Raw genomic sequence first — 27,219 nt, 5'->3', positions numbered from 1 at the left:
GTGCTGGGCCCTCCAGAGGTTTCCCCTATCATTCCTGGCCACAGGCTCTGCTGGCTGTGTCTGATTGGAGTTGGGAGTGCAGCAATATTTGGAGAGCCACAGGTTCCCCATCCCTGCACTTTAGGACCTTTGGGCTCAGCGAACAAGATTAGAACCACACACTTTTCTGCAAAATAAGCAAATTTGTTTACTTGAATTTTGAGTGGGGAGAAATTACATACATAAATCACCAAGATCCTTTAAATTTAGAAATTTATTTTGTTTAATCCACAAGCTTTATAATAGCTTTAGTTTTTTAAAAAAACAAAAAACCCAGTGAGAACATGACAATATCCAAAGTTCAGGCCCTTCAGGCTTTCAGAGATCACAGCTCTGAAAGTTTCACACTATTCCAAAGGACCGCAACAAGACCAAAAAAAAACAAAAAACTATGAATGGGGCAACAACAACATTTCACAGAACAAAACTGTATGCCAAACTCTGCTGAGATTGCCGATTATGGAAACTAATTTAAAAAGAAAACAAAGAGGGAGGGGGCGGGAAAGAGAAAAAACAACAACAAATTAAATTCCAGCATTCCAGATAAACATCATTATAAACCCCACTGGCAAGAGCAGCAGGTTACCATGTAGATACCGTCCTCAAATACTAATCCCGGTTTTAAGCATAGACAATACAGGCAAACAGAGAAATCTGAGAATTTGCAAGTGTTTCTATGCAATTTCTTTGATAACTGAACAGACCACAAAAGGCCTAGGGCAAGAAATCAGATTAGAAACTCCATAAGCATTTGTACAACGGCATTTTAGAGGAACTGTGGGATCTGTAAGCTTCGTTTTAAAACCCTTGAAGGGAAGGGGAGGGAGAGAATTCCTTACTGCATAAGAAAATTCTAGTGAAACCATGTCAACTGTTGAAGGAGGTCACTAGTACACCGTGAATGCTTTTTTGTAATGAAGATCCATGCCTTTTTTTAAACATGAACTTCAACCTAGCAATTATTACAACCAATGTTAAAGTCTAAAGCTCAAACACATTTTAGCAATTTGAAATTGAAGTCTGAGTACAAACCAAACAAAATGTACATTATATCAAATGCTGCTTCAGCCTAAGATGGTGGAGACGCTTGCGCCTTCCTCATTGACCTCAGAGCCTTCTCACGCAGATGCTTTTCCAAGTCATCCAGGTTATCTTCTGCTTCACTCTCAGTCTCCTTAACGCAATGGAAAGTCAGCAATTACTTCTATAGTCACAGAATATGAGCCTGAATTAGATTTGGCCAAAGAGTAGAAACTTGCATGATACAAACAGTCTAAAAACCTAGGAATTTTGCTAACACTATCAACATTAGGAATTCTAGTTTGAGACACTGGAGCTATATAGCTATTTTATTCCATAAAATGGAAATAAGTATTAATAAGTATCACACTTCAGCAGATTTTGGTGAAACACAATCTTTTTTGCGTATTGCCTTTAAAACAGGGATGGAGGACCTCTGACCTACCAGATGTTGTAGGGCTACAATTCCCAAAATCCCTGACAACTGGCTATGTTGACCAGGACTAAGAGCAAGAGTTCCACAACATCTTGAATGTCACAGGCTCTCCACCTCTGCTTTACAAAGGTCAAACAAGCATGGCTTCATTCTCATGGTACAGAGCCCCACGGTGTTTTACTAGGCCTTGCCTCTGGTGTGCCTATTAGCAAGGATGCCAAACAACCTCCCTCCATTCTGTACTGCTAGTATGAAAACATGCCATCTCCTTCCCTGGGACAGCAGCTACGCTTGCTGGGAAGATCATAGGTTCCTCCTTTCCGGTTTCTCTCATCACAGCTTCCATCTTATGTTTTATATATGAACATAAGTTTTATATCAGCATGTTTCAATACTGACAACAGAGAGAGAGAGAGAGAGTGTAGATGGACGGTAGTGAAAGGAAGCCTGAGAACAGCAGCTCAAGCCCCAGCCTTGGTCTCTTCAGTTGCTGGCCCTTTTCCATATAAGAGCCTCACGCAGGCCAGAACTATGCCTCCTTAAGACAAAGGTTCTCAGGATGCCAAACACGGCAAAAAGCTGATCCCATGCAAGACCACAGCCTGCAAATGCCTGGAGTACACAGCTCGTGGGTATATTCAAACAGAGGTATTCTCGAACTGTACAAGGAAGAATGCAAGCTTTGTGTGCCATTCTATAATAGTTTGTAATCTGATTCCTGGACCCTTAATATTTGAACCATTGCCAGCCAGTTTCCAACCCCCCACCACATGGAATATAGAAAAATGGATTATAAATGTTTTGAACAAATATTCACCTTTTGGGGCTCCATATTTTTCTCCTGGTCTTCCTGCGCAGACGTGGTAAAAACAGTCATTGCAGCAGCAACTGCAGCCTTCTCTTTCTTATGCTTCTTATGCTTCTTGTGCTTTTTATCCTTTTTATGCTTCTTATCCTTCTTTTTCTTCTTCTTCTTGCTACCCCCTTCCTGATCAGAATTCTGTAATGTTAAGCAAATTGTTTTGTGAGTGTTTGCTTTGCTCTGTTTATGGAAAGGCGGCATATAAATGTTTTAAATAATGTGAATTTGAACATACACCACAAAGCAATACATTCCTAGACAACTCCCTGACAATGATCACTTGCCTGTATATTGGCAAAAATACAAGCTTTCACGTTTGAAATTAAAGTAGTAGGAATCCAGTAATAAAGTAACTGTCAGTCTAGCTTGGTAGAGATTCACAGCTGCATTAGACCCAGCTTCAGTCAGCATAAGAGGATGGTTGATTAAACCACATGCATGAATCGAGAGGTGGCCATCACAGTTGCACTGGAAGATACACACCCTTACTGGTGATGGACTTGGTGTAGGACTTTTAGCCTTCTTTGCAGGTGCTGGTGGCGACCAGTGAGCAGAAGGCGATCGAGATCGAGCAGGAGATGGAGGCACTGGGTGTTTCTTGGGAGGTGGCTCAGGAGATCCTGAAACAGACCTGGATGAAGATCCCCTTTGCACAGAATGTGGACTTGGTGTGGAAACCCTTAGGAAAAGAGGTAAAAAATAAATCTTGATTTCCATGCTAAGAAGGATGCAATTCAATTGAATATGCAAATACACAAGTTTAGTTTAAATGTTCTCTAACTGCAGACTTTATCCTACAACTGAAACTTCAAGCCCCCTTTCCATTTTTCCAAGATGTATCCTTTCATGGCTTTCCAAATGAAATCTCTTTTTTATGTTTATTACAGCTCTAAAACAATTCATTTGAATTTTAATGTCACAACCAATTTGTACATATTTATCTCATGTGGACAGAGGTCCCTTGTGACATCTGTATGGTTTGTAGGATTTAAAAAAAAATAAAATACTGAAATGGTACATAAATATATGTACATAATAAATCATGATCTTTCCCAGAGGGATACTCTTAAATCAAAACTATATTGTTTTGACAGCTGAATTTTTTTTCTTATGTTGGTTAAAATTTAATAAAGATTTATTTTTAAAACTATCAATATTTAGTCAAACTTTTATGTACCCTTTAAATAACCTCCAAGTTTTCATTTCTATTTTTTTAAAATTCCAGTATATTTAATTTACTCCATTGCTCTAATTATTTTTTTTTACTTTGCTTTTATACCAGAAGTTCTTGGAGTTTCCCCCCAATTTTTTTGTCACCAAGGTATGGTCAGAAACCAACATATTCCCAAACATGTTTTAATATTTGACTGGAATCAAGTATGCTACAGTTGACTGTAGGATCCATTAAGAATTTATATTCTTTTAAGATTTTGTTACAAATAAATAACCACTGATGGAACACATGATAGAAATGCGCTGTATCCAACAGGAGTCAGTCTGAGAAGATCCACTCAAATTAACGAACACGACCAACTTAAGTCCATTAATTTCAATGGGTCTTCTCCAGTGTTCTGTCATGAAATTTCATGTCTAAGTCCTATCAAACAAGTTGTTATTTGGTAGGAAAATTACGCAATACACCTCAGGGTTGGTAATATTCTCAGAAATTCCTTAGTGGCCTATCCAAACTGCTTTTCAAATATCAAAAGCAGCCCTTTGGCTGCTAATAAATTACTCACTTCTTAGACTTTTTCGGCTCTGGGGTTCTCGAGACTCTTCTGATGGGCCTGGTGCTTGGTGATGGAGAATGCCTTCGCTGGGGAGAAGATGAAGGTCCCCGGCGCAGCAGCGGGGGACTTGCAGAAGGACGGGAAGGCCTAGGCTGTGGCGAAGGAGAATGCCGTTTGTTCTGCAGAGGGGAACGGGCTTCGCGGTTGGACCTGCTGGGCGGAGATCCTTTCCTGTGCTTGGAAGATATTGATGGCGAGCGTCTCTTTGGGGGTGGAGAACTTCTTTGTTTTGGTGGTGGGGAACGGGAGACTCTAAGCTTAGGCTGCGGAGAAGGAGATGCCCTTCGTTTGGGAGGAGGAGAAGCCGTCCTTCTCTTTGGAGGGGGTGAAGGAGAATATCTTCTTTGTATTGGAGGAGAATATCTTCTGGGTGTGGGAGAGTGCCGGCGAGGTGGTGGTGATGGAGACCTTAGAAACAAATATGCAAAGTAATTTAAGGAGTACATGAAGGTGTTTCCAAATAATAATAGATAACTGTGTGAACAGATTTACTTCGCTATAATTGCCTGTAAATGCCAACTGCATAATTAGAAAGCAATACCTCCTGCTATTTACACAATTTTTCTAAATGTTCTATAACATTTTCATTATCTTTTTTTATTTAAATATGCCTATTGAAATAATCTTTGTAAACCACTGTTCCAATCACAAACAGATACTGTTGGATGTCATCTCTAACCTTTAATTGTGATCTTATTTGTGGGCTGTTTCAGCTGATTTATTGTTTTAATCTTTTATAAACTTTATTGAAACCATTGGTTGCTTAAAATTTTAAACTAAAGTAAATACAGTGGTACCTCGGGTTAAGTACTTAATTTGTTCTGGAGGTCCGTTCTAAACCTGAAACTGTTCTTAACCTGAAGCACCACTTTAGCTAATGGGGCCTCCTGCTGCTGTCACGCCGCTGCAGCACAATTTCTGTTCTCATCCTGAAGCAAAGTTCTTAACCCAAGGTACTATTTCTGGCTTAGCAGAGTCTATAACCTGAAGCGTATGTAACCTGAGGTACCACTGTATATAAATACCTTAAGAAGCATCAATAGTTTCATTGCCAATTTCAAAATAATGAATATTGATGCCTCTATCAAATGTTGATGAAAAGCTATTTCTAAGTTAACAGCACACTTTTTATAGAGATGTGTGTTTCATAAGGTAAGAAGCAAGTATTACCTTCGGCGTGGTAATGAAGGTGACCTACGCCGTCTTGGAGGAGGGGCAGGGGAAGGAGAGCGCCGTCTTCTGGTAGGCAGTGGCGATGGACTGCGCCTCCTCCTACTAAAGGAAGGAGAGAGGGAAAAGGCTCAAGACAGATCCTAGAGAAAGAAGCATATGCACAACAGCCTATGCACAAAGTAGCTTACTGCTGGCCAAGGCAACATCATCCTGCCCTTCAGCTATAATCCCTTCAACAATTGTTGCCACTCAACCACCAGGCTTTTATTAGTCATATTAGTGGTAGCCAGCAAGCACAGAGGACAGGGCTTAAACAAAGCCACATACCTAGCCTCCTGGGATCACCAGGCAAGTTTTTTTTAAAAAAAGAAGAGAGGATCAACTAACAACTAGCATAGCCATTTTTGAGCAGAGAGGCTAGCAAATTTGTGTTTCTTGGGGACACACATTCAATGCTGCTGTAAGGTGACACATAGACAATATGTTCTGCTACTCTCAGGCCCTCTTTCCTCCAACTAGGATTCATTTAATTTACAATATAATCCTGCTGTGTTGCGCACAACGGCGGTGTATGAAAAGCAACAACGCTGACTGATCCACCACATAGTAGTATGCCAACACCAATGCAATTCCCTCAAGGAGCAAAACTGCACTGGCAAAACAGCGACAGATCTTCAACTTAAATGATTCCCTCCCAGGCACAGATGTCACATGTACAGAAGCAACGAGAAGCCTGTTTAGGTGACGACTGAAGTGCATTTAAGCAGGCTTGTCCAAGATTTTAGCTCAGCTCAGTTTCAATATGCATATAAATTTAATGTTATATTGGCCTGCAGCACTTTCCCTTCAAAGGCATATGGTGGAAGTGATAGAGAATTCACTTGCAAGTCACCTGTGCCACTTTACTTTTTTTTTTTTTTAACTTTCTGCCTCTTTCCCTCCACAAACTAGGATCCTCTGATCACCACATATGTACATAGCTGGCAATATCCCAAAGTACCCATGTTTCATGAAATTTTTTTACATAGCTTTCTAAGAGACTTGGGGTATCTGTAATATTAGAGCAAAGTGAAGCAAAACATAAAATAAAATTGTACAAAAGTAATCCTCAATACAAGTACACAATGTGGTGATGAATTGGTGTTTCTTTTGTAACTAGAAATTTATAACAATGCAGCTGATGTAATCAAAATAAAAACAATCCACTTTCAGTTTTACAGTAGATCCTAAACAAATATTTAAACCTCCCCCCTGAATGTAATCTTTTTAACAACATCATACACTACTGCTTTCCGCAACACAGTAAACTCTATTTTTTAAATAAATAAAACTCTATTTTAACTACTTCTGAATATCTATTTGGAAAACACCAAATGTGCATTGCTAGACTGTCATCTTGTTTTATTATCCCATTTTTGTAACTTTATTCTACAGTGGTGCCCCACAAGACGAACGCCTCGCAAGACAAAAAACCCGCTAGACGAAAGGGTTTTCCGTTTTGGAGGTGCTTCGTAAAACGAATCTCCCTATGGGGTTGCTTTGCAAGACGAAAAAAATCTTGCATCCCCCTGCGGTTTTTTTCCACTTTTTTCACCCTTTTCTTAAGCCGCTCAGCCGCTTAACAGCTGATCGCTGGAAGCCGCTTGACAGCTGTAGCGCTAATCCGCTAAGCTGTCAATGGGCTTGCTTCGCAAGACGAAAAAACCGCTAGACGAAGAGAATCGCGGAACGGATTCTTTTCGTCTAGCGAGGCACCACTGTATTTTTCATTTCCTTCGTAACTGAATTGGTGGCAGAGATGATCAAAGCAGACTTAGGAAAGACTAAGGTGCCCCCAGCTCCCTCCTCCACCACCACCTCCCACAGGCTTAGCATCCCCCCACTTTATTTTTTACATGGTGGGCCGATGTTAAATATGCAATAAGTACTGCCTGCAATATGTTACAGTGCTGCTTTGAATTGTTTTTATCTGATTAATGGAAGCCACACTGGGCTCCTTTCAGGAACAGTGTGTTATAAATTTGAAGTTAATAATAATAATGATAGTAGTAGTAGTAGTAAATACAACCTTTCTAAAAAGCCCTTTAAGACTTAATCCTAATTAGCAGATTAACCTGCTAACTGACCTTTTAACAACTGGCAACTGCCACCTCTTTCCCATCTGCATCCTGACAGCAGTGGAGGGGAGGGAAAAAAATTGAGAAGTCAAACATCCCCCAGAGTTACTTGCTAGGATGAATTAGCAATTCTTAGCCCCAAGAAGCTCCCATTATGAATCCTAATGATTAAAATCAGCCAAAGTCATTAAAGTAAGTGGAACAACAGGAACAACATCGCCAACACGAAACATTAACATATTCATGTTCTCAGTTTGGGACAGGTGCTAAATTTAGTTCTGACGGCAGAATATGCAAAAGCAAAACAAGCTCCAAATGATATAAGGTGCTCAGAAAACAATGGCACATGGACCGCTAGAAGTAAACGCCAGTATAAAACAAAGGAAGTTACCGAGGGGAAGAATCTTTCTGCCACTTTCGTGGAGATGGAGAAGGGCTACGGGAATGCGAGTGTCGCCTGCGTCTACCCACTTCACCATTCTTTACGTTTGACTTTTTTGGCCGTTCTTCTTCAGATGATGACGATGAACCAGAATCTGTCAGAAAATGAAAAACTCTTGTTTCTAAAATCCAACACAATAATGACTTTAGAATAAATGATATTATTTTTAATTGACTCTATATAAAGCAGCTAAATTCCGCTAATTTTTCTTTCACAACTTTTTCAATAACCAGTTTAAAAGGAAATCAAATTCTGTGAATGAACCCCTTAAGAATAAAAAAAATCAAAATGCAGCAAACTTCTGTAGAATAATTAATAGCAGCTTTACAAATCAATTTGTGCAATTATGTATCTGTGGCTGATTAAAGAGTTTGAAAAAAAACAATCTTATGGCTTCTGTTTTCAAACATCCTCTCTGCATGGATTCCCAACTCCACCCACATGGCTGTCCTTCTAAAACTGGCATATTAAAAGATATTAGGAACCAGAAGTAATCTAAGCTATAAGTATTATATGCTGCTTCTAGCAGGCTTCTCTAAGTTCCCATTCAGTTCACACATAAAGCCTACTTTTATAAGCAACCAGGGCCATTAGCTCCCAAGGGCAGTGAGCCAACAGTTTTTAAGGATGTGAAAGGAAAAGATTAAATTATTTCAATATAATTTCAATATAGGGCCATACCCATGAGCAATGCAAGCAGAGAGGGAAACACTGTCATCTGGTTAAGATGTAACAATCTCATTCTAACCAACCATGGCTTATTAGTTCTAAAATGAGCACTGAAGCAATGCACTCCCTTTGTGCTTCAAATGAAAGCCTTCATCTGAACTGGGAAACCCAGTTATATGCTGTGTGAGAGGAGGTAGGGGAGAGCACAGTGCTCAAACTAATAAATCAGTGTATTACTATGATATTGCTGCATCTAAACTATGCCTATAGCTGATACATTAGCCCAAAATACACTTTTCAAATGCCTACTGAAAGATCTCCAAGGAAACAAAAAAAAATTCCCTACTAATACTCAACACGTCACAGAAGGGGATAAGGCACTCTCTTGAGCCATTAAAGGCAAACATCAAATACCTTACACCAGCTCCAACAAACCACCTAAAACTCTCTAGGAAGGTGCACCTCATATTTTTTAAGAACCAGTGATTTAAGAAATAAGCCTGAGGTACAGGAGTGGGGGCGCCTGTGGCCCTCCAGAGGTTGCTGGAAATTTTAGTGTCATAATACCGTATTTACTCGAATCTATTGCTCACCTTTTCTGGCCAATTATGTTGTGAAAATAAGGTGCACATTAGATTCAATGGCACATTTACATTTGCCAGCAAATACTTTTTTTGGTTTCAATGTTCTGAAAATTGAGGTGCGCATTAGATTCGATGGTGCATTAGGCTAGAGTAAATGCGGTATCTGGAGGGCCACAAGTTCACTACCGCCGCAGTCCAACACCTGTGAATTTTGTGTACGCAGCTATCTTACGCACAGATGCCACTCTCTATTCTAGCAGGGGCCTTTTCTCAGCAATAGAAAATTGCACCTCACCCCTACCCCTAATAACTGCAATGGCCTACAGAACAAAAGTTTATAGGGTTAAAAGCCAGCCTCTTAAATAGAGTCTATGAAGGCTGCCACTAATTTCAAAATGGATGAGCTGGTAACAAATATTAAAGGGCTGGGGGACAGCCAGCCTGCAGGCAGAATTTGGCTAGCCAGCCTCTCTTTTGAGGAAGCCATGGTCAACCAACCAGCACCTGACATTATATATGACATCAGGTGTGCAGCAGGTAAGGGTGGGGCTTCAAAGGGACAATTAGGATTTCAAAGTGAGCTTCCAGTTTTTCCTTTCCATCAGCAGTTGGGAGGGTGGTAGTGTGCTTTGCTCAGAGAGGGGAAAGCAGTTTCCCTCCCAGTACTACTCTTTGAAGCTCCAGACACCAGAGGCTCAGAGCAGTTCGGGGCTGTCTGAAAGCCCTTCTCCAGCTGTTTGGAATATTTGAAGTCCTGACAATTGGGGCTTTAAAGCACAGCACCAGCTGATGTTACTATGGCATCAGGTGATTGACAGGTAGGCAGCCCCACAAGTGGGGAGATAAAGTTCTGGCCCACTGGTCAGAAAAGGTTCCCCACCCCTGAAATGCTGGATAGAACCAGAACAGTCCACATAAATAAATCCAAGCGACTTAGCCAAATTATAGGTTTGCAATAGAAGCCATTTATAACAACTCATATTAGGACATTATTTTTTTTGTACACTTACTTGGGAAGAGGCCCCAGTAAACAAGAGGGAGCTTATTTCCAAGTATACATTACAAGGATTCAGTCTGCAAAACTATAAAATACCGTACCAGATGAAGACTGCTGGTTCTGCCTTCTATACTGCCGTCTTTGTTGCACAGAATCTGCAGCTGCCATTTTACCACCTTTGTCTTCTTCTGAAAAGTGTGCAAATTAAAAGAAAAACACATTGAAATATTATATTTACAAGTGTGTTTCATAGGAAGTGTTTTTATACTATGTCAGACCATTGGTCCATCAGAACTGTCTACCCTGACCGGCAGTCTCTCCAGTGTCTCCCTACCTAGGGATGCCAGCAACTGAACCTAGGACTTTTCTCATGCAAGGCAGGTGCTCTACCACAGAGCTATAGCTCTCCCTCTGTTAACAGTAACACTATGGAATACATTTCATATTCACAGAGCACAATCTCAGGGCTCTTTCTTAAGACATGGTTCTTTTACAGTGCTTTGGATGTCAAGAGAGTCTAGAGATGATTATGTTTGAACTGCTGCTGCTTTTTCACTCTTTTGGTTATTTTTGCTACATTTTATAGTGTTCTTAAATGGTTAGCCTTATTTTAATGAGGCATCTTCACACTGGGCACCTAATGCACCAAAGTCACACAAACCACTCCCAATATCACATACTCTCAAAATAACTCCGTATTAAAAATATAAAGACATAAATTGAGGAACTCACCTGATTCTGACAATTCTACTTTTCTAGGTTTCGGTGCTGGTGAGGGAGATTCCCTTTTTTCAATACTTTTACGTTTGGGTGCTGAAAAGAAACAAATAAACAGAATTCTGAGGAAGAGCCAGGAAATTATTGGGTATATATATAGTAACTTATACAGTAGTGTTAAGTGCCCTAGGAGCCTTCACAAAGCATATGTGATTCACGCCCACCCCCCAAACACCATTCTGGTGCAGATCCAGATTCAACTCTAGGAAAGTCACAATCTTTCAGCTACAGCATAGGAGTTGCTGCAAGGATGAAATGAGATAAAACTGCAAACAGTCCCAAGCCCCTAGGACAGGGCAGGTAAGAAACTCAAATTTAAAAACAAGCCCCAAAACTTGTCAGATAAATCTTCATTAGTGCTCCCTGTAAAAGGAATCAGAGGGAGAGTATATAAAATGCTCTAACCACATCCACTGTGCTGTAATTTGAAATCAGAACTTACACCTGAGGCCACCACCATTATAGGCTAATCTACAATGATCATATTTTTTAAAATCTTCTAATGGTGGCATTTTTAAGCATAAGTGTGGTATAGTACAAGCAAAGGAACTGTTGCAGCCTTTGAAACAGTTACTAAACACTGCCAGCCTGCCACCAACGCTTCCACTGAACTTAATTCTCCAAAAGAAGCAACTGAGGTTGATCCCTGTGCTCAACCCACTCATGCAGGTAGCTGCCCAAGAAAACACAGAAGTGTTTTCCTTATATCTAGGAGCACAGAAGTGATGTCATGTGAAATAATGCTATTGGCTGCTACTGGTGTGCATGTCAAGTAGTCCTTACAGCAACAAAACCTAAATGTATAGCATGGTAACTACTCCAGCTCTCTTTTGAGCTACACGTGCGGCAATTGTACTGTGCTTAACTTACAGATGTACCTGGCCAGCAATACATGAAGTTTACGGCCTGCCTTTTCTGGCCGTCTAGCTCAGGGGACTGGTTTTGTGCTGGAGAATAAAACACAGATGGCCTCCTAACATTTTAGTATTTATTTTCTCTCTCTCTCCCCACAACCTTTCCACTTTAAACAGGCAGGCGTCTAAGACACTCCACTCATTAGATACTAAAGAGCTATACGAAGCCCCATACACACAATTAAGAGCGTCTTGTAAAAAAATTAATTTACTTCTCTGTACCTGAGGTTCTACTGGGAGAAACTGAGCCTCGGCCTTTTCTTGCACGGTTCGATTGCTGAGGCGTCGGAGATCGGCGCGGCTTTGGGGGTGGAGTTAGGGGTGGGGAGGGGCGGTGCCTTCGCCTAGGAGGACTTGCTGAAGGTGACAGTCTACGTGTCTTACGAGGAGGGCTGGAGACAACTCTCTTAGGTGGTTTCTTTGGTGGAGATCGGGAACGTGAAGAGGAGGAAGAGGAACTACTTCCTGACAAAGATGCTGATGATCGTCTCCTCCTGTAAAATTCAAGTTGACATCAAGTATTCTCTGACTAATCATAATAAGACACTGTAACCAATCTGCATTGTCCTGCTTTCTCAAAGATCTTACTAGCTTCTACTACGATATTTCCACAAACAGTTGAATAGCACTTTCAATTTAACACATCCAGCAAACCTAACTTAGTAGTTAGTGATGGGAAAGGTTTCAAGTGGTTTAGGAGTTGGATGGTCTAGACGTATTCTATTTAAAGGACTGAATTAAATGGACTCTTTCATTTAAGAAACTTGTCTCAAAAAAGCCCAATGCAAGGGGATTAAAAAATGTTCTTTCATGTTTGGAAAAACCATCAGTATTGAGAGTTTAATCAGTCAAGTTTCTTTCAGATTACACTTTAAAGTAGGGCCTCTAGAATTCTGCGGCGCAATTTGTGGTCAGTTCTGTTGCTATCATGTACCTGCTGACTCCACCTTTGGCTGCAGAATTCCTGAGAACCTGAAAAAAAGAAACCCTACCCTGAGCAACTTAGTCTTTGGAAGTGATATCACAAAGCTAAACAACTAGACTTGTGTTAAATTTTCAAAAGTTTTTCTAAAGTCCAAGTGCTCAGTATCCAGTCACAAAATTTGCAAAGCAATATTCAAATGTCAGTTTGTCTGTGCACATAACCTTTTGCAACATAATGGCATCCTATGAAAAGAGTAGCAATGAAGTGAGTGTATGTTAATTCTTTGGGAGCAATGCTTTCAAACGGCATTCTGTAGGAAACGGGGTCTCTTCCCCAAAAGGCATTTGGGATGCTACTACACTTCACTGCAATGTACACTGTCAGGTGTACCTGCTATTCATGCAGCGGTGACAGGGTCCAACAGGTCTGGTCAGTGCCCAACATAAATTATGTGCCCTAAAACATGTCACAGATTCCTCTGCAAATGCACAGAATTCAATGAAAGAAAAATGGTGGACATGTTACTGTGAAACAAGCTCCCCCATGTTTTAGGATGTTTAGGTACAGTCTGTGGAAAACAAAGGCTTCTTAGGAGGGTCAACCTTACCAAGAAATGCTTTAAAAGTAAAGACATCTGTCCTATTTGAATCCTAAAACATTTTGCTTTTACAGCTGACAACCCCTTCACTGATTCTTTGAAAGTACAGTCTCAAAAATAGTTCAGAAACAAATACACTTTCTAAGAGACCCTGGCCTGGTGGAACGCTCTCTCACATGAGACCAGGGCCCTGTGGGATTTGACATCTTTCCGCAGGGCCTGCAAGACGGAACTGTTCCGTCAGGGTTCAGTCTGATTCTTGTCTTTCTGTATAAGAACAAGCATTAAAGAGGCCTCCTAGCCCGCTCACAGGTCCTTTATAAGACCAGTGGTAACAGTTGGCCCGGGAGAATATTAACCACTCTCAATTTTATCCATGGACGGCCATCTGTCCAGATCTTAATTTGCTCTGAACTAATTTTAAGATGTATTTTAATTAACTGATTGCTGTTTTTATGTTCTTTGTACACTGTGTTAGTTTGGTGATGTTCGCTGCCCTGAGCCTGGCTCCGGCCAGGGTACAAATAAAAATTTATTATTATCATCATCATCATCATCATCGTCGTGATTGGATATATTATTTAAAAAGACAGGCCATGGAGAATTGTAGAAATGACAGCGTTCACTTTCCCTTGATGGCAACTTTCATGGTATTTTATTTATTTATCTCTTCCTACTGAAGAAGTCAGGATGTAGATAAAACAGTCTCCTATTTTTATTCAAGTCTCTTATTTCTCTGTATATCTTTCATCCTGAACACAAAGAGGAAAGTATTTCATGACCAGTTTCAGACCAAATAGGAGACTGTTTCTGACTCTCATCTCCCTAGATTGAAGGGGGGTGGAGAATGAACTGAAGCAACTAAAACATTACTATTGATACAGGTGACTCTTGCTTCTAAATTAGAGACTCTTACCGTCTCACAGGAGATCTACTCCTTCTGTGTCTGGGTGGAGGTGGAATGCGTCTTGGTGGGGTTCTTCTCCGAGGAGATGGGCGTCGTCTTGGGCTAGGCCGCCTTCTTGGTGAGTAAGACCTATCAATTCATGAAAATTCAGACACTAAATTTAATGATTTACAAGGCCAAAGCTTTGCCAACTCTCTGAATGGAGTTCCTTATCAGTGGAGCATATTACTGCTATAAAACCTGGAGCAGGACTGGCCTTCTGTTTTGTCTCAGTGTAACAGGAAGATTGCAAACACCTGTGTAATTACCTGGCCACACACTGCCATTTACCCCTCTGGAAGAAACACCCCTATTGCTTTGTTGCTGCAGGAAAGCTCACAACAGATACCTGGATGCTTAATGGTGAGAAAGGGTCCTTCCTCAAAGCTAAGCATTCTACCGAGATGGTCATGGAGAATGCCTGTGCCACTGCAGTACTGATGCATCAATATAGAACAGTTTATTATTCCTAAGGTTAAAGTAGTATTTGGTGCAGTAAAGGAGTAGGAGCTCTTCATATCTATGTCAGTCAAAATGTCTTTCTCTGGAAGCACCCAGCATGCCCTGGAAAGTCTCAGTACACAGGCAACAAAAGACCAATCAAGAGCTGAAGGAGACCAGTGTGTGTAAGCAGCAAAGCAGTTCCTCTCTATGTCCTGTACTGGCCCTGCACGGATAACTATCAAGTCCTAATTCATTTTACAAGAGTGGGGGCTGTTTTGACATGGTGTGATCACAGGCTGTTCCCATGACCACACACATGAAAAAACAACATGGAACGGTCCAAACTCTAAGAAATGATAAGAGGACAATGAGGAGGAGGAGGAGGAAGAGGAATGCTTTACCATTTTTTCATCCAAACTGGATGAGGCAGATGTGACTTAGAAAGAACACATGTGCTGCCCAGCAGGGCAAAAACACCTTTCAACCCTCTAACCTGGATCGTGATCTATGACGCCTTCTTGGTCTTGAATGAGATGCAGACCGTGAGCGAGACTTTGACCTTGACTTGGATCGAGAAGGAGTCCTTTGACGGTTTTTTTCCTTTTCTTTCTCCCTTTCCTTCTTTGAAATTCTTTCTGGAGATGGCTCCTTGGTATCTGGCACAGGCTCAATTTTGGGGACTTTCAAAATATCACTGTTGAAATACATTTTGAAGATTAAACCAGAGATTACAATTGGAGGGGGGGACTTTAGATAATTTAAGGGTGCAATCTGCAACACTTAACAGACACATGGCAGGTAATTCTAGAAGACACCCTTTCTGTTAGCTAAGAACTCTGAACCAAAACAGTATGTCCAGTGTTCATTGAAGAAGAGATTTGTTTAAGGCACTTGGACACCAAAAGCATCAACTCCCGATTGGTAGATTATGCCTCAGACAAAGTTCCTGGCACTTTCCATTCCCATGTTCAATCTTACATTTTCACATTTCTGTAGTATTGTTAGGTTATGTCCAACATGTATTCAAAAAGTAATGAAAGCAAGCCAGAATGATGAACAAATAACTAAATAAAATTGGTGTAGAATTACAGCTTTCTGAATTATATTCACTACTCCACATGACATCGAATATCACATTTCAGAGTAATATGAGAAGAAAACTAGAAAGGAAAACTTCTCAGCAAGTAGATATACCTAGTAGATGTGGCCTCCTGGATCAATGTTTCTTTTATTTTGATTGAAGGTTCTGGCTCAGGAGTCTCTTCTTTCTTTTCTGGTGCAGGAGTAACACTACGACTCTTTGTTTTATGGTGTGGGGATCGGGAATGGCTGTGTTTTCTCTCTTTCCTGATAGGGGATGAGCGTCTTCTAGGGGAAGGAGACCTTGATTTGCGCCTAGGACAAAGTCAATTTATATTCAAGTTTCTTGTGGAATTTGAAAAATATATTAATGTCCAATCCAATTATCCTTTTCACCCTTGCTACTTGCTTATATTTTTACTTTGCTGTCTGAAATAGCATTTATATACACTGTCACTTTCATTTCAAGTAATAAACCCATCTTTTTTTATTCTTTTTGTGTGTGAGCTTCTGGTGAGCACAAGGTTGAGGGTAAACATATATTAGTAACAAATGCACACGTTATAGCTCTAGCAAAAAGAACCTGAAGATCTCAGTTTAATATTGGGAGTTTGCACAGATGATACATGGGCCATGGACACAAATGTACACCTTGTAGCACTGTTAACTGGGAAAGATAAAATGCTTTAGCCAGAGCATTTAGACTTCAAATACTAAAAGATACATTCCCAAGAAAATTTAATTATTAGAGCTGCTCTACCACAGCTTCAGCACATGCAAGGGTCATTTGGAAAATAACAACACACACACACACATTTAAGTAATACCTTCTGGGACTTCGGGATCTGTCCCTCTTTTCTCTATTTTCTTTATCTTCCTTGTCTCTCTTATCCTTGTCTTCATCTTGTTTCTTCATGGAAGCCAATTTTTCCTGTTCAATCTGAAATAAACATTAATGTGCCCTTAATTCAGAAGCATGGGCTGAGAAGAAAATCTTGAATCCACTGAAAGAATAAATATTAACACCATAGACATCGATATAGAGTGTTCTTTATATAGTGTGTTCTGAATGCTTCAAATGCATTATCTTGTCTTTACAACCACCCAATAAGGTAACCAAATATTTTCCTCAAAATGCAGAAGCAAGTGGCTTGTCTAAAGTCATCTGGTGAGGTCAAAGCAAAAACAAACAAACAAACAAACAAAAAACTGATCTGGAGACTTGTGAATTCATTGTTCTATGAATAAGCCGCTATGCTACTTTAGCTCAGGTACATTTACATCAAGAATAACACAGAGCTGAATAAATGCATTCAAACCAGGAGGCTCAAAGAGGAAAACCACTAAGACAAATTACACAATGACATGAACATTAGCAGAGAGTGAAGTGTCTCTGCCCCTCAGTAGATTACTGGAAGCCATAGTTAAAACTGGCTGGTTAGGCATGGTAAGTGGATAGGTGCTAACTTTGAAACCCCACGTCAACCATAAAATCTCATAATGCTAAACTGAATTAGTATATCAAATATTAAAATCATTTGTATAAGCCCAACTTCTGGTGTACTTTATTTCTAGAGTCACCTGATAATTAATATGCTGCTACTATGATGTAAAACATTTAAAGCACTAACAGGATAGAATAGACTGCACACACTTTGTTCTGCGTTTGGGGAAAACAGCTGACAATGGTAGGACAGTGGAAGGACAAATTATTTACAATCAAGATCAGACACTGTAAAATGCTGATTTATTATTCCAAACACTTGGGGTAGCAGAACCTGAGCTTTTAATGCCTTCAGAAAACTGAAGATAGATATAATGTGATGAGCCATGCCACACTCTGAACCTGAGAAGGGTGTTTGCCATTGTTGCTCTTTCTAAATAGTTAAATATCATGCAATTCTGGGAGCTAAAAAATAAGTGCCTTGAGTGCAGAAACTCAAAAAGGAGTCATTCTTCAGAGTAGAAGTGAGCACGAAACCAAGTCCACAACTTTCACCGGGGTTATGTTCTGGGCATCACACCTAAATCCAAAGTCATGTCTAGTCAAAACACAATGGGTTCAATGATTCAAATACATTTTTCCCAGAACCCTACCCCATTTTTATTATTTTTATTATTATTTGCCATGCACATAAAGCTGACTACACACAAGTTAAATGTGCATAGGTTGTGGGCTTACTGTACACAGCAGATGATTTGACCACCTTTTTGCCAGGAACAGCAATTATGTGTACAAATCAATACCATGTTCACATTTCCACACGTGATCTTTCGTAATCACATCTTTAATAAAACAAACACTCACAAGAACTCATCTTTCTGTAAAAGGAAATAACTGTTCACCATGTAACAGAGTTGGTGAACTGAATAGTTTTAAACTTGTACTGATTATTGTATTAATATTACACTTAGGTTGCAATTCTAACCCTGCTTTCCTGGGAGTAAGTCCTACTAAATTCAAAAGAACTTATTTATGAGTAGTTATGGTTAGGGCTCTCACTCTTAATATCTAGAGTTAACACAGTTTCTGTTCAATTCGTTTTCGTTCAAGCCCCGCTTTTGATCTAGAAAACTCCCAATTTACTTAAGATGCTCTGTGGTTTGTCCAGAGACATTTTACAAGTTCATATTTGAATAGGGGTTTGAACCCATCAACTGGCACTGTTGAAGTTTACCTGTCTCTGTTTTATTTCTTCTTTCTTCAGCTCCAGGAAAGCAGATGGAATACCAGCAATGTTTTCTTGTGCACTTAACAGTAGTGGCCACAGTTCTCCCATGAACTCTCTAGCATTTTTCCCATTCAAGAACCCAGTCAGGTTGATTTGCATCATTTTGGAATCTGGATTCTGCAAAGAGATGTGACAGGAAGAAATACAGGTTATTTGAAAGAAAGAAAAAACTCAGATAAGTCATTTTAATTTTCACAATATTCTACCATGGGGCTACAGTATATTAAGCTCATTACTAGTTTAAAAAACTTGCCCTAAAAGTTGCTCAGCAACATAGTCCTAACAGTTTACCAATTTTCTCGTCATACCATTTACATTCAAAATGGCCTGTTAATCCTTTGTGGATTTCATAAGCATTTTGGTCTCTGCAGCCGCTACAGCTGTGGGGCATGAATTTAGTATAGCAGCATCATAATAGTTGACATAAGTTTCTTTGTAGTTAACTTTCTAAACATTCTTCCCCAATAGTCTTTGGTACTGCTGCTTGAAAATATTTGTTTTGTTTTGTTTTTGCTTACTGTGATCCGTACAATGGACAGAAGCTGTACACTTATTTAACATTACAGAATCATCATCTACAATAACCCTGCTGTGTCCTGCTGTGAAAACTGAACAAAAATTTATGCATGCATTCTCTTACTTTCATCAGCAAACTAGACTAAGCCTTCACTGACACGTTTATGGAATGAAAGCTGCCATATCTGTTTTTTATGACATTTATGCAATGCCCACAAAGGATTAAGAGGTCAAGTTTGGCTCACAGTATAAGTGGGCACTTTATTTCTAACATTGTTGGTCAAAGCAACAAGGTCCATATAACAAGCACAGCTCAACAGCACAAAGCAAGTACAGATTCCAGGTGTCTTCAGTTTCTTCTTGGAACTTTGGGGGGTTTGGAATCGCCAAGTCCCCTGTAGAGAAAGATGTTCCCTTGGCTTGCTTCCGACTCCCTACTGCAACTCAACCACCTTGAGTTTAATGTTATATCATTTATCTAAATTGCAAAAGACGAACAAGCAATAATGAGTACACAACCACAAAAAGGAAAAAAATTGTTTTTTTTAATTCTAAAGTTTAAATCATGCTTTGTACAAAGGGGAACTAAAACTGAATATCTAGGTTTTATTACACTAATACATGTTAGAAAGCTACTTCCCATTATACATTCTTACTTTATTAGCTGATCCCTTAAATTTTCCTCCCCAGTTACGATTTCTATGCAATTACATAAACGATTCCAAATATGGCTGTTTTAACAAATAAAATCTTACATTCAAAATACACCATGACCTTTTTTTAAAACAGCAATACCTTTCTCAGTTGAAATGTCAACTGTTCAGTCAAATCATAAAGATGAATTCTTTGGAAGAAAGATTGAGCATAATGTATATTAGCACAAGAGCATTTCTGCCATTAGTTCAGAGAAAATACTGTACTGACTCTTGGGATGCAGTGGCAGACTGTTTAAGATAAAAGACTGAGTTTATCATGAACTCAGTTTCATTTTTGAAGTTCATGTTACACAACTGGTAACTGTTTAGCTGTATTCCAGTGGTGCAATTCAGTTCCATTAACTTAAGATGGGTGTCTTGCCACTAATTTCAGTGGAAGGTGGCTTACACTTATAAGGTTTCGTCTTTAGCAACCTGAAGCATATTTTTACTGTAATTAATATATCACCCCTCTATCCCTACTGAACACAGCCACAGTTCTATACAGAGTAGGTCTCCACTGAACGCCTCTTACCAATTTAGAACTGCACCTTATGCTTTACATTTAATCTGATCTAATTCACAACAATTTCAAGAGCAGTGTAAAGCTTTGCCCAATGGCTTTCTGCTGGATGCTTTGTCAGTCTTTGGTTCGGCCACTTTACACAACTCACCTCCAAACACACACTGCATCATCAAGGGAGTTGGTCAGAGCGACATTGGACACTCACTCTGCTGTGACCTAATAAGGTGATGGTGCTATACTTCAGACGCAAGGAATAACTTCCATTTTGGTTCAGGCCTTTTAAATCATAAATCACATCATCATTAGAAAATTGCTGTCAAAGTAGCTTAACACGTAACAGCAAAATCAACACAGTAAGTCTGATTTTTCACCTGAGTAGTTTTGCAAACTATGCACCTTCACTAAAACTGTCAACCTTAACAAAATGTTTTACAAGTTGAATTTATTCACAATATACATTGTAACAAAACCCCTCCTAATTCCATCAACTGTTTTTGATAGAAAAAAATTCAGTTTTGGCAGAACAATAATGCAATACATTTACAAATGTGTAAATACAGCCACAGCAAAATCATTACCTTCACTTCCAACTGGTTGAATATAAATTCAATTACTACATCATCTTCAAATCCAAGGATTTCCGTTACTCTTTTTGTTATCCATGGCTTGATTACTTCCAGGTTTACTTTGCTCATGTCCACCTACATTGATCAACCAAAAACATGAATTATATTTAATGCTAACATTTCTTTTGTTCAGTCACTTAAGACTTCTGGTCTCCAACTAGCAGTTTTTCATGCCATAGCAATGCACACAAGCACAGCAAGCAATAGCAGTGCTTGGAAACATTAGTTTTCTAGTTTATCAGTAGAAGGTATTAGCTTGATACTTGAAACAGAGCATTCTCTATCACTTTAAAGTATCACTGAAGCACCACCATATGGTAAACCATATGCCTGAATTTAAGCTGGTGATGCAAAGGAAGAATCAGGAGTGCACTTAAAGAGTGTGTTCCTGATGCTTCTTCATTTTACTTTTGCCGTGACATTTCTTGTGCCTCATGCCACTTAGAACATCAGGTGTGGGACAAGTGGACACGGACTACCCAAAACAGCTTGGGCCCACTAGTGATCTAACAATGCTAGTGGCAGCCCCCGTTTTCCTGAGAAACCATGATTTAAAGACTGCAGCTGAAATGATTTATTCAATAGCAAATTTGTCTTTGGACTCCAGGCATGAAACTATTCACAGTTCTTTTCTAGAGTTCTTTGCAATGGGGTGGAAGCCTTGACTGAAAAATGACACAACTTCGTGTTTGTATCCCAACATAAATTCTCCATTAGCTTTAAAAACCTATTCTATTTAAAGTGCAAGACAACAAGTTATTCTTAATGCTCTATTAGCTTTAGCTCAGTTAGTTAAATTCAAAAAGCATCTTCTGTATTTATTAAGGGTGTTTTTTTTTTAAGAATTCCATATCACTCTCCAAATACAACAAAGGGAACATACTTTCTTTTCTAGACATTCTGCAAATTTCAGTTGCTTTAGTAGCTTCTTCTGTTTGTTGCTGAAGCGGTTGTCCTGTTCAGCGCTAGTTCCCTGTAAGAATAAAACAACTGAGTAAATTTTAAATACAGTTAACTAATTTAATAAAATACAGTTAACTAATTTAACTAATCAAAGATATTTCTTGATGCTAACTTATTGAGGGCCACAGGTTTCTCATCTTCGCTGTAAGATTTATTACCACCCACGACCCAATTCTCAACAGCAGAATGGCATTAAACCTTAAAATGCCCCAACAATTCTACCATCTCCACATGGAATCCTATATGCCACAAACTTTTAGAAAACTGTATAGCTACCAAGCAATCTCTCAAATAATTTCCAGCCAACATTAGAAAGCAACTTAAAAATTTCACATCACTAGCTTTTTAAATATCTTAAGACTATAAATAGGATTTGACAGGTGAGCTATCAAGTAATGGGGATTCAAGCTTCATATGAATTACTCAGAAGGTTAACATCATTCAATGCTGATATTTTATATATAGAAAATGGAAGCAGGAGGAGGATATGGGAGAGTTTGCCACAGTCTTAATAAAAGAGGAACTACTGCATTCAGAAACCTGTTAATGGACCAATTCACTATGACAGAAAGCTGACCAAAAAGAGAAATCCCATTATCACTGGGCCTTATCTTTCTTGCACCATATGTTCTGAAAGTATGTCCTATTGGGATCACATACACCCTTTAAAGTGTACAAAGGGGAAAATCCAGTATTATTCTTAGTTTTAGTACATGTCCACTGATTTCAGTGGGTCTCTTCACTCATGGTTCATTTCAAAATGCCTTGTTAAACATTAGAAAATAGATTTTACTGATATCACATTTAAAAAAAAGAATTGGCACTGGGTACTTTTCCATTCATTATACTAGGATCTCTTAGTAAGTAAAATGCAATAAAAAAAACAACCTAAAGGGGATGAGGAAAGAGATGAAAAACCACAATACAACTGACCACATGCTAACAAGTATGTACATGGAGTATGAAGCGGTTCAGCCTTTACAAATATTTCCAATAACTGCTATGATTTACAGCAACCCCAATGGTTTGGTGGGTGGGAGGGTTAAAAACTGAGTTTTGTATCCAATGTTAGGTCATACTCAGAACCATTTAAATTAATGGAAATCTTAGGTCAGTTAATTTCAGTGAATCTACACTCAGCAAAACTTTGCTGGTTACAAACCACAGTCCAGTATTTTGCAGACCACAGAAACTAACAATACTTGCATGCATGTCTTTAAAAGCTATATGCAGAACAGGTAACTGTTGAAAAACTCTAATTCAGAGAGCAGATGTTTTATTACAATGTGGTTATATAACATAAAAGCTGGCTGCTTATTATTCCCTCTATTGGAACAGAGCCACTATTATTACCAGGTGCTCTAGTATGTTGCTCTATGATTAGCAAAACGTATCTCAGACTAGGACATAAGGATTAATCGTTCACCAGTGACCATCTAGGTTCTATGCAAATATTTTGTGCAATGCTAGGAGGTGTAGCCATCATCAAAAGAGTGCTTCGACCTTCCTTTAACATTCTTGGATTGCTTGAATTGCCAAACACAACAGGTCATGACATCCTGTCCAATCAGAAGATCAATTACAGGAGCAGAAAAATCCAAGGATAAAAAAAGACACTGGGCACAACACCAAATAGATATGGTTCCCAAAATTTCAAGGACGCTCTTTATCAAACAAAATATTTAATCTTAATGAAACATGATTGGAAAAGCTTACAGTAGCTGGATTGGTGAGGAAACTTTTCATTCACAAAATGTGCTCAATAAATGTGCTCAAAAACATGTCACCTTCTGGGACTTTTTGGAACGTGTTTTCCATTTAAAAAGGAATTTTGTGCACACTCAAAGATTCAAGCTGTACCGTTCACATAAGTTATTCTTTAGAACTTAATGGGCATCCCAGCCCTAAGTATGTGTTACCACTATCATGCTTTCTTTAGAAAGCAAGAGCTATTTTCCTGATTCCTTGTGATATGCTTTCCACTTTTTGTTAACAAAAAGTCTGGAATTCTACATGTGGAGTTTCTTTTCAAAGGAAAAAGTATTCTAAAAAGCTCAGGGTGAAATGTTCCCAAGCATATTCACAATTCCTTTATTTTATGAATGAAATACTCTCTCACCAGTCCAGATACTGTGTAAATATATTTATTTATCTATTTCATAGGAGAGGCTGTATTTTATGACTTATTTGTGAGGGGAAAGACGGTGGATACAGCTGCAGGGCAATAGGTACCTGGCAACAAGGTCCATGCATGTGTGACTCCTGTAGAACTTGAAAGTAACCACTATTAAATTGACCTCATGATGCACTAAAACACCAACTGCCACTTACACAATAAGAACACTGTTGTGTAATACTGTATTTGATTATGGCCAAAGAATCAGTGGTCAAGTACCTGGTCAGTTTGACAATATTTGATCAGACAACTGACTGACTCCTCAAACCTAGCACCAGAATGCCTTTAACACCTCAAAAAGAGAACAAAAAAGTTTACTAGTAGAGACCAAGATTCTAACACCATCTAAGGGCAGTGTAAGACTATCACAAAGTCCAAAGAGAGTCAGTGAATAGTGTCGGCCTAGGGACTGGGAATCTGGGATAAAATTCCAACTCAGCCATGAAATTCACTGGCTGACCTTGGGCCAGTCACCATCTCTCAGCTTAAGCTGAGCTCACAGGGTTGTTGTAAGTATAAATGAACAGAGCCACACATGCTACCTTGAGCTCTGTGGAATAAAGGCAGGATATAAATATAATAATCATTATGATGATGTAGTATTAGAGCTCCTATAATGTACTGTAGTACGCATACAACAGTACCTTAGGATAATTTTTTACTCTAGTTTACCATGTTGGGGAGCAGGCATCAGTGCAGGTTTAACATTCAAGTTTGTCCACAAACTCATGCTGCCTTTACTACAGGTTGGTCACCTAACATTATGTAACAGGGCTGCTGTTATACCCTAATGCTAATGTTTTCAAAAGTTTCTGGGGACTTTTATTAAATTTCTTCATTTTTTGGAAATGTTTATATACTGCTTTCATCGTATCAGATTTCAGGGTAGTAAGCCTTCAGATGATTGGAATTTTTCTATAATGAGTCACTACTGATATGCTCCTGAAATTCAACTGCATGGAAGTGGTTCCACATTCAAAGGCTCTACTGCAATCAACCTGATATTGGAAGACTCTCCTCAAATCTGAAAACAACTGATTTGGGTGCATATTACACAAACCTTCCACTGCTCACCAAAAAGACAAACTAAAGCAAAAAAGTTTACCCCACACATTTGTATACTTGTGTTTTGTCTGTCCTCTTGCAACACAGGAATAACAGAAAAGGCACTCATCTGCTGCTGCATAGTGGAATTATCACCTGGATTTTAAAAAATGGACTTGCATTTTGGTTCTGAGTCAAGATTAGGGATTTCCTCAGACTAAATATGTTAAAGTAGTGTTTTGTTACTACCAAAGTACTGTGCTTGTGTCTCTTAACCGAGTTACACACAGGACATTTACAGATATCTCTTTCACTTCACATAATTTTTGGCCCTATTACCACCATCCCCATTTAGATGCACGGGTTTTCAATAAGCTTGTGAAAATTAGGTATGCAGATGTACATATGTGTGTACAATAAGCATCTACAATAAGTATGATTAGCAGAGACTACAGAGCAGGGATTTAGATTCAAGTAGGTAGTCGTGTTGGTCTGATGCAGTCGAAATATATATAAAAAATTGTCCAGTAGCACCTTAGAGACCAACTAAGTTTGGTATAAGCTTTCGTGTGCATTCTTCAGATCTGAAGAAGTGTGCATGCACACGAAAGCTTATACCAAGAACAAACTTAGTTGGTCTTTAAGGTGCTACTGGACAATTTTTTATATATATCAAAAGCAGGGGTGAGGAACTTGTGGCCCTACAAATGTTATCAGACTGTAGCTCCCATCAACCTCTGCCAGCATGGTCAATGGTCAAAAACGGTGGGAGCTGGAATCCAGCAACATCTGGAAAGCCGCTTGTTCTGCACTGCTAATCCAGAGCAAAAAATGTACACATTCGTATACTGTACTTAAATGTATGCAATGGTTTCGATATCTATCTTAACTCTTCCTATTTATGAGTCTAACAAAACAAGTTCTATCTAGTCCACAAAAATAAAAAGTGCATAAAAAGCAAAGGCAGCTTCCCAAATTCGACCAAACAAAAGCAGGGTTGGCTTTGGGCGGGGGTGGGGAGGAAGGAGATGAGGGAGGTAAACGAGGGAATAGGCTGGATATTGAGGCTTCAGAAACGTATTGACCAACCGTGTATATCAGAATGAAAGGGACGATTCGTCCTCAAAGCTATTAATGGAGGAAGGGACGATTATTAATACCACCGAGAACTAAACCTAAGGGTGCAGGTTTAGGGTGCATGTGGGATGAGTTAATTTGAAAGGTGCGGGGAGGCCCAGGCGCCTCGGGGCCCTTCGCTTCCTCCTTCCTGTCGGCGGGCGACGGCTTCGCAGCAGCGGAGACAAAAAGGAAAACCCACGAGAAGAACGACGGCTTCGGGGGCGGATGAGGAGGAATAAAGAGGCAGACAGAAGGGACAAAAAAGGGGGGCAGCGCGTGAGGAGGAAGAGTCCCCCCTCCGTTCGCCCCCCACCTTCGCGTTTCTGCCTCGCGCTGGAAAGGAGCCGCGCGCCGCCGCCATTTTCTCCGCCTCGGCTCCACACACGGGGAGGGGAAGAGAAAGGGCCGGCCTGGCACGCGTCAGGCGGGGGTCCGGGGACAGAGGACACGGGAGACCCCCTACGCCACCCTCCCTGCAGCCGCCGCCTCTTCTCCGTCCCTCCCGCCGCCGTTGCTTTTCACCCCGGCCTCAGCACTTACGCGGAAGAATCCCGCGTCCATCTTGACTCCTCCTGCCTGGCCGCAGAGAGCGCTGCTCCGTCTCCCGACATGCACCGCGCGGCAGAAGCGCGAGAGCCCGTCCTTCGCCGCTGCCCCCTCGCCTCCCTCCTTTGGCTTAGTGAATCATCCTCCCTGCCGTCGCCGATCTCGTCACTTCGCGCGGGAATCAGGGGAGGGAAAGCGGTGGGCGGGCGGAGTCCCGTGACGCCTTCGGGAAAAAAGAGGCGGGCCCGGGGGAGGGGAAAGCGAGTGAAAAAGAGAGAGACGGGCAGCTCAGCCAACGATTGCCTCTCGTTTTAACCGGCATACCCAATCGCCGGGAGGGGAGAGGGTGGCGTCGTTGCAGATCAGCCAATCAAGCGCTTCTGCTGGAGGGGGCGGGGGAAAGGTTGTCGCGGTCAGAAGAGGGCGCTGCGGAGCGTCGTGGCTCCTGGGTGTTTGCAGCCAC

The 27,219-nt window shown here is 40.1% G+C and overlaps 1 protein-coding gene across 9 annotated transcripts; it reads right to left on the bottom strand.

Moving 5' to 3' along the window:
* Positions 1 to 235: 235 nt before the first annotated feature.
* On the bottom strand, positions 236 to 26,960 carry SRRM1 (serine and arginine repetitive matrix 1). 9 transcript variants are annotated; one of them, XM_081921428.1, is made up of 19 exons: positions 26,751 to 26,957; positions 21,792 to 21,881; positions 20,861 to 20,983; positions 18,492 to 18,662; positions 16,641 to 16,753; positions 15,928 to 16,128; positions 15,227 to 15,427; positions 14,260 to 14,379; positions 12,043 to 12,314; positions 10,862 to 10,942; positions 10,231 to 10,317; positions 7,829 to 7,973; positions 7,447 to 7,488; positions 5,318 to 5,422; positions 4,097 to 4,555; positions 2,841 to 3,036; positions 2,313 to 2,495; positions 1,086 to 1,213; positions 236 to 505 (listed from the first exon to the last, which is right to left on the bottom strand). In XM_081921428.1, the coding sequence occupies exons 1-18, from the start codon at positions 26,769 to 26,771 to the stop codon at positions 1,109 to 1,111; spliced, it is 2,715 nt and encodes a 904-aa protein (XP_081777554.1). In that variant the 5' UTR covers positions 26,772 to 26,957; the 3' UTR covers positions 236 to 505; positions 1,086 to 1,108. The 9 variants fall into 9 exon arrangements, with proteins under 9 accessions (XP_081777554.1, XP_081777553.1, XP_081777557.1 ...); XM_081921427.1 differs by having other exon boundaries at positions 236 to 1,213; XM_081921431.1 differs by lacking the exon at positions 1,086 to 1,213.
* Between the last annotated feature and the right edge of the window lie 259 nt (positions 26,961 to 27,219).

Source organism: Podarcis melisellensis, assembly GCF_964234715.1.
Source record: "Podarcis melisellensis genome assembly, chromosome: 8".
NCBI classification, from domain to species: Eukaryota; Metazoa; Chordata; class Lepidosauria; order Squamata; family Lacertidae; genus Podarcis; species Podarcis melisellensis.
Note: the sequence above shows the minus strand (reverse complement) of the source record. Positions and strands in the feature narration are given on the sequence as shown.

Coding starts and splice junctions, on each gene's coding strand:
- SRRM1 (XM_081921427.1), bottom strand. CDS start 26,771: ATGGACGCGGGATTCTTCCGC. Junction 15,428..15,927: donor CAGGAGGCCACATCTACTAG/GTATATCTACTT, acceptor GTATTTCAACAG/TGATATTTTGAAAGTCCCCA. Junction 10,943..12,042: donor TTCTCCCAGTAGAACCTCAG/GTACAGAGAAGT, acceptor GTTTCTTTTCAG/CACCCAAACGTAAAAGTATT.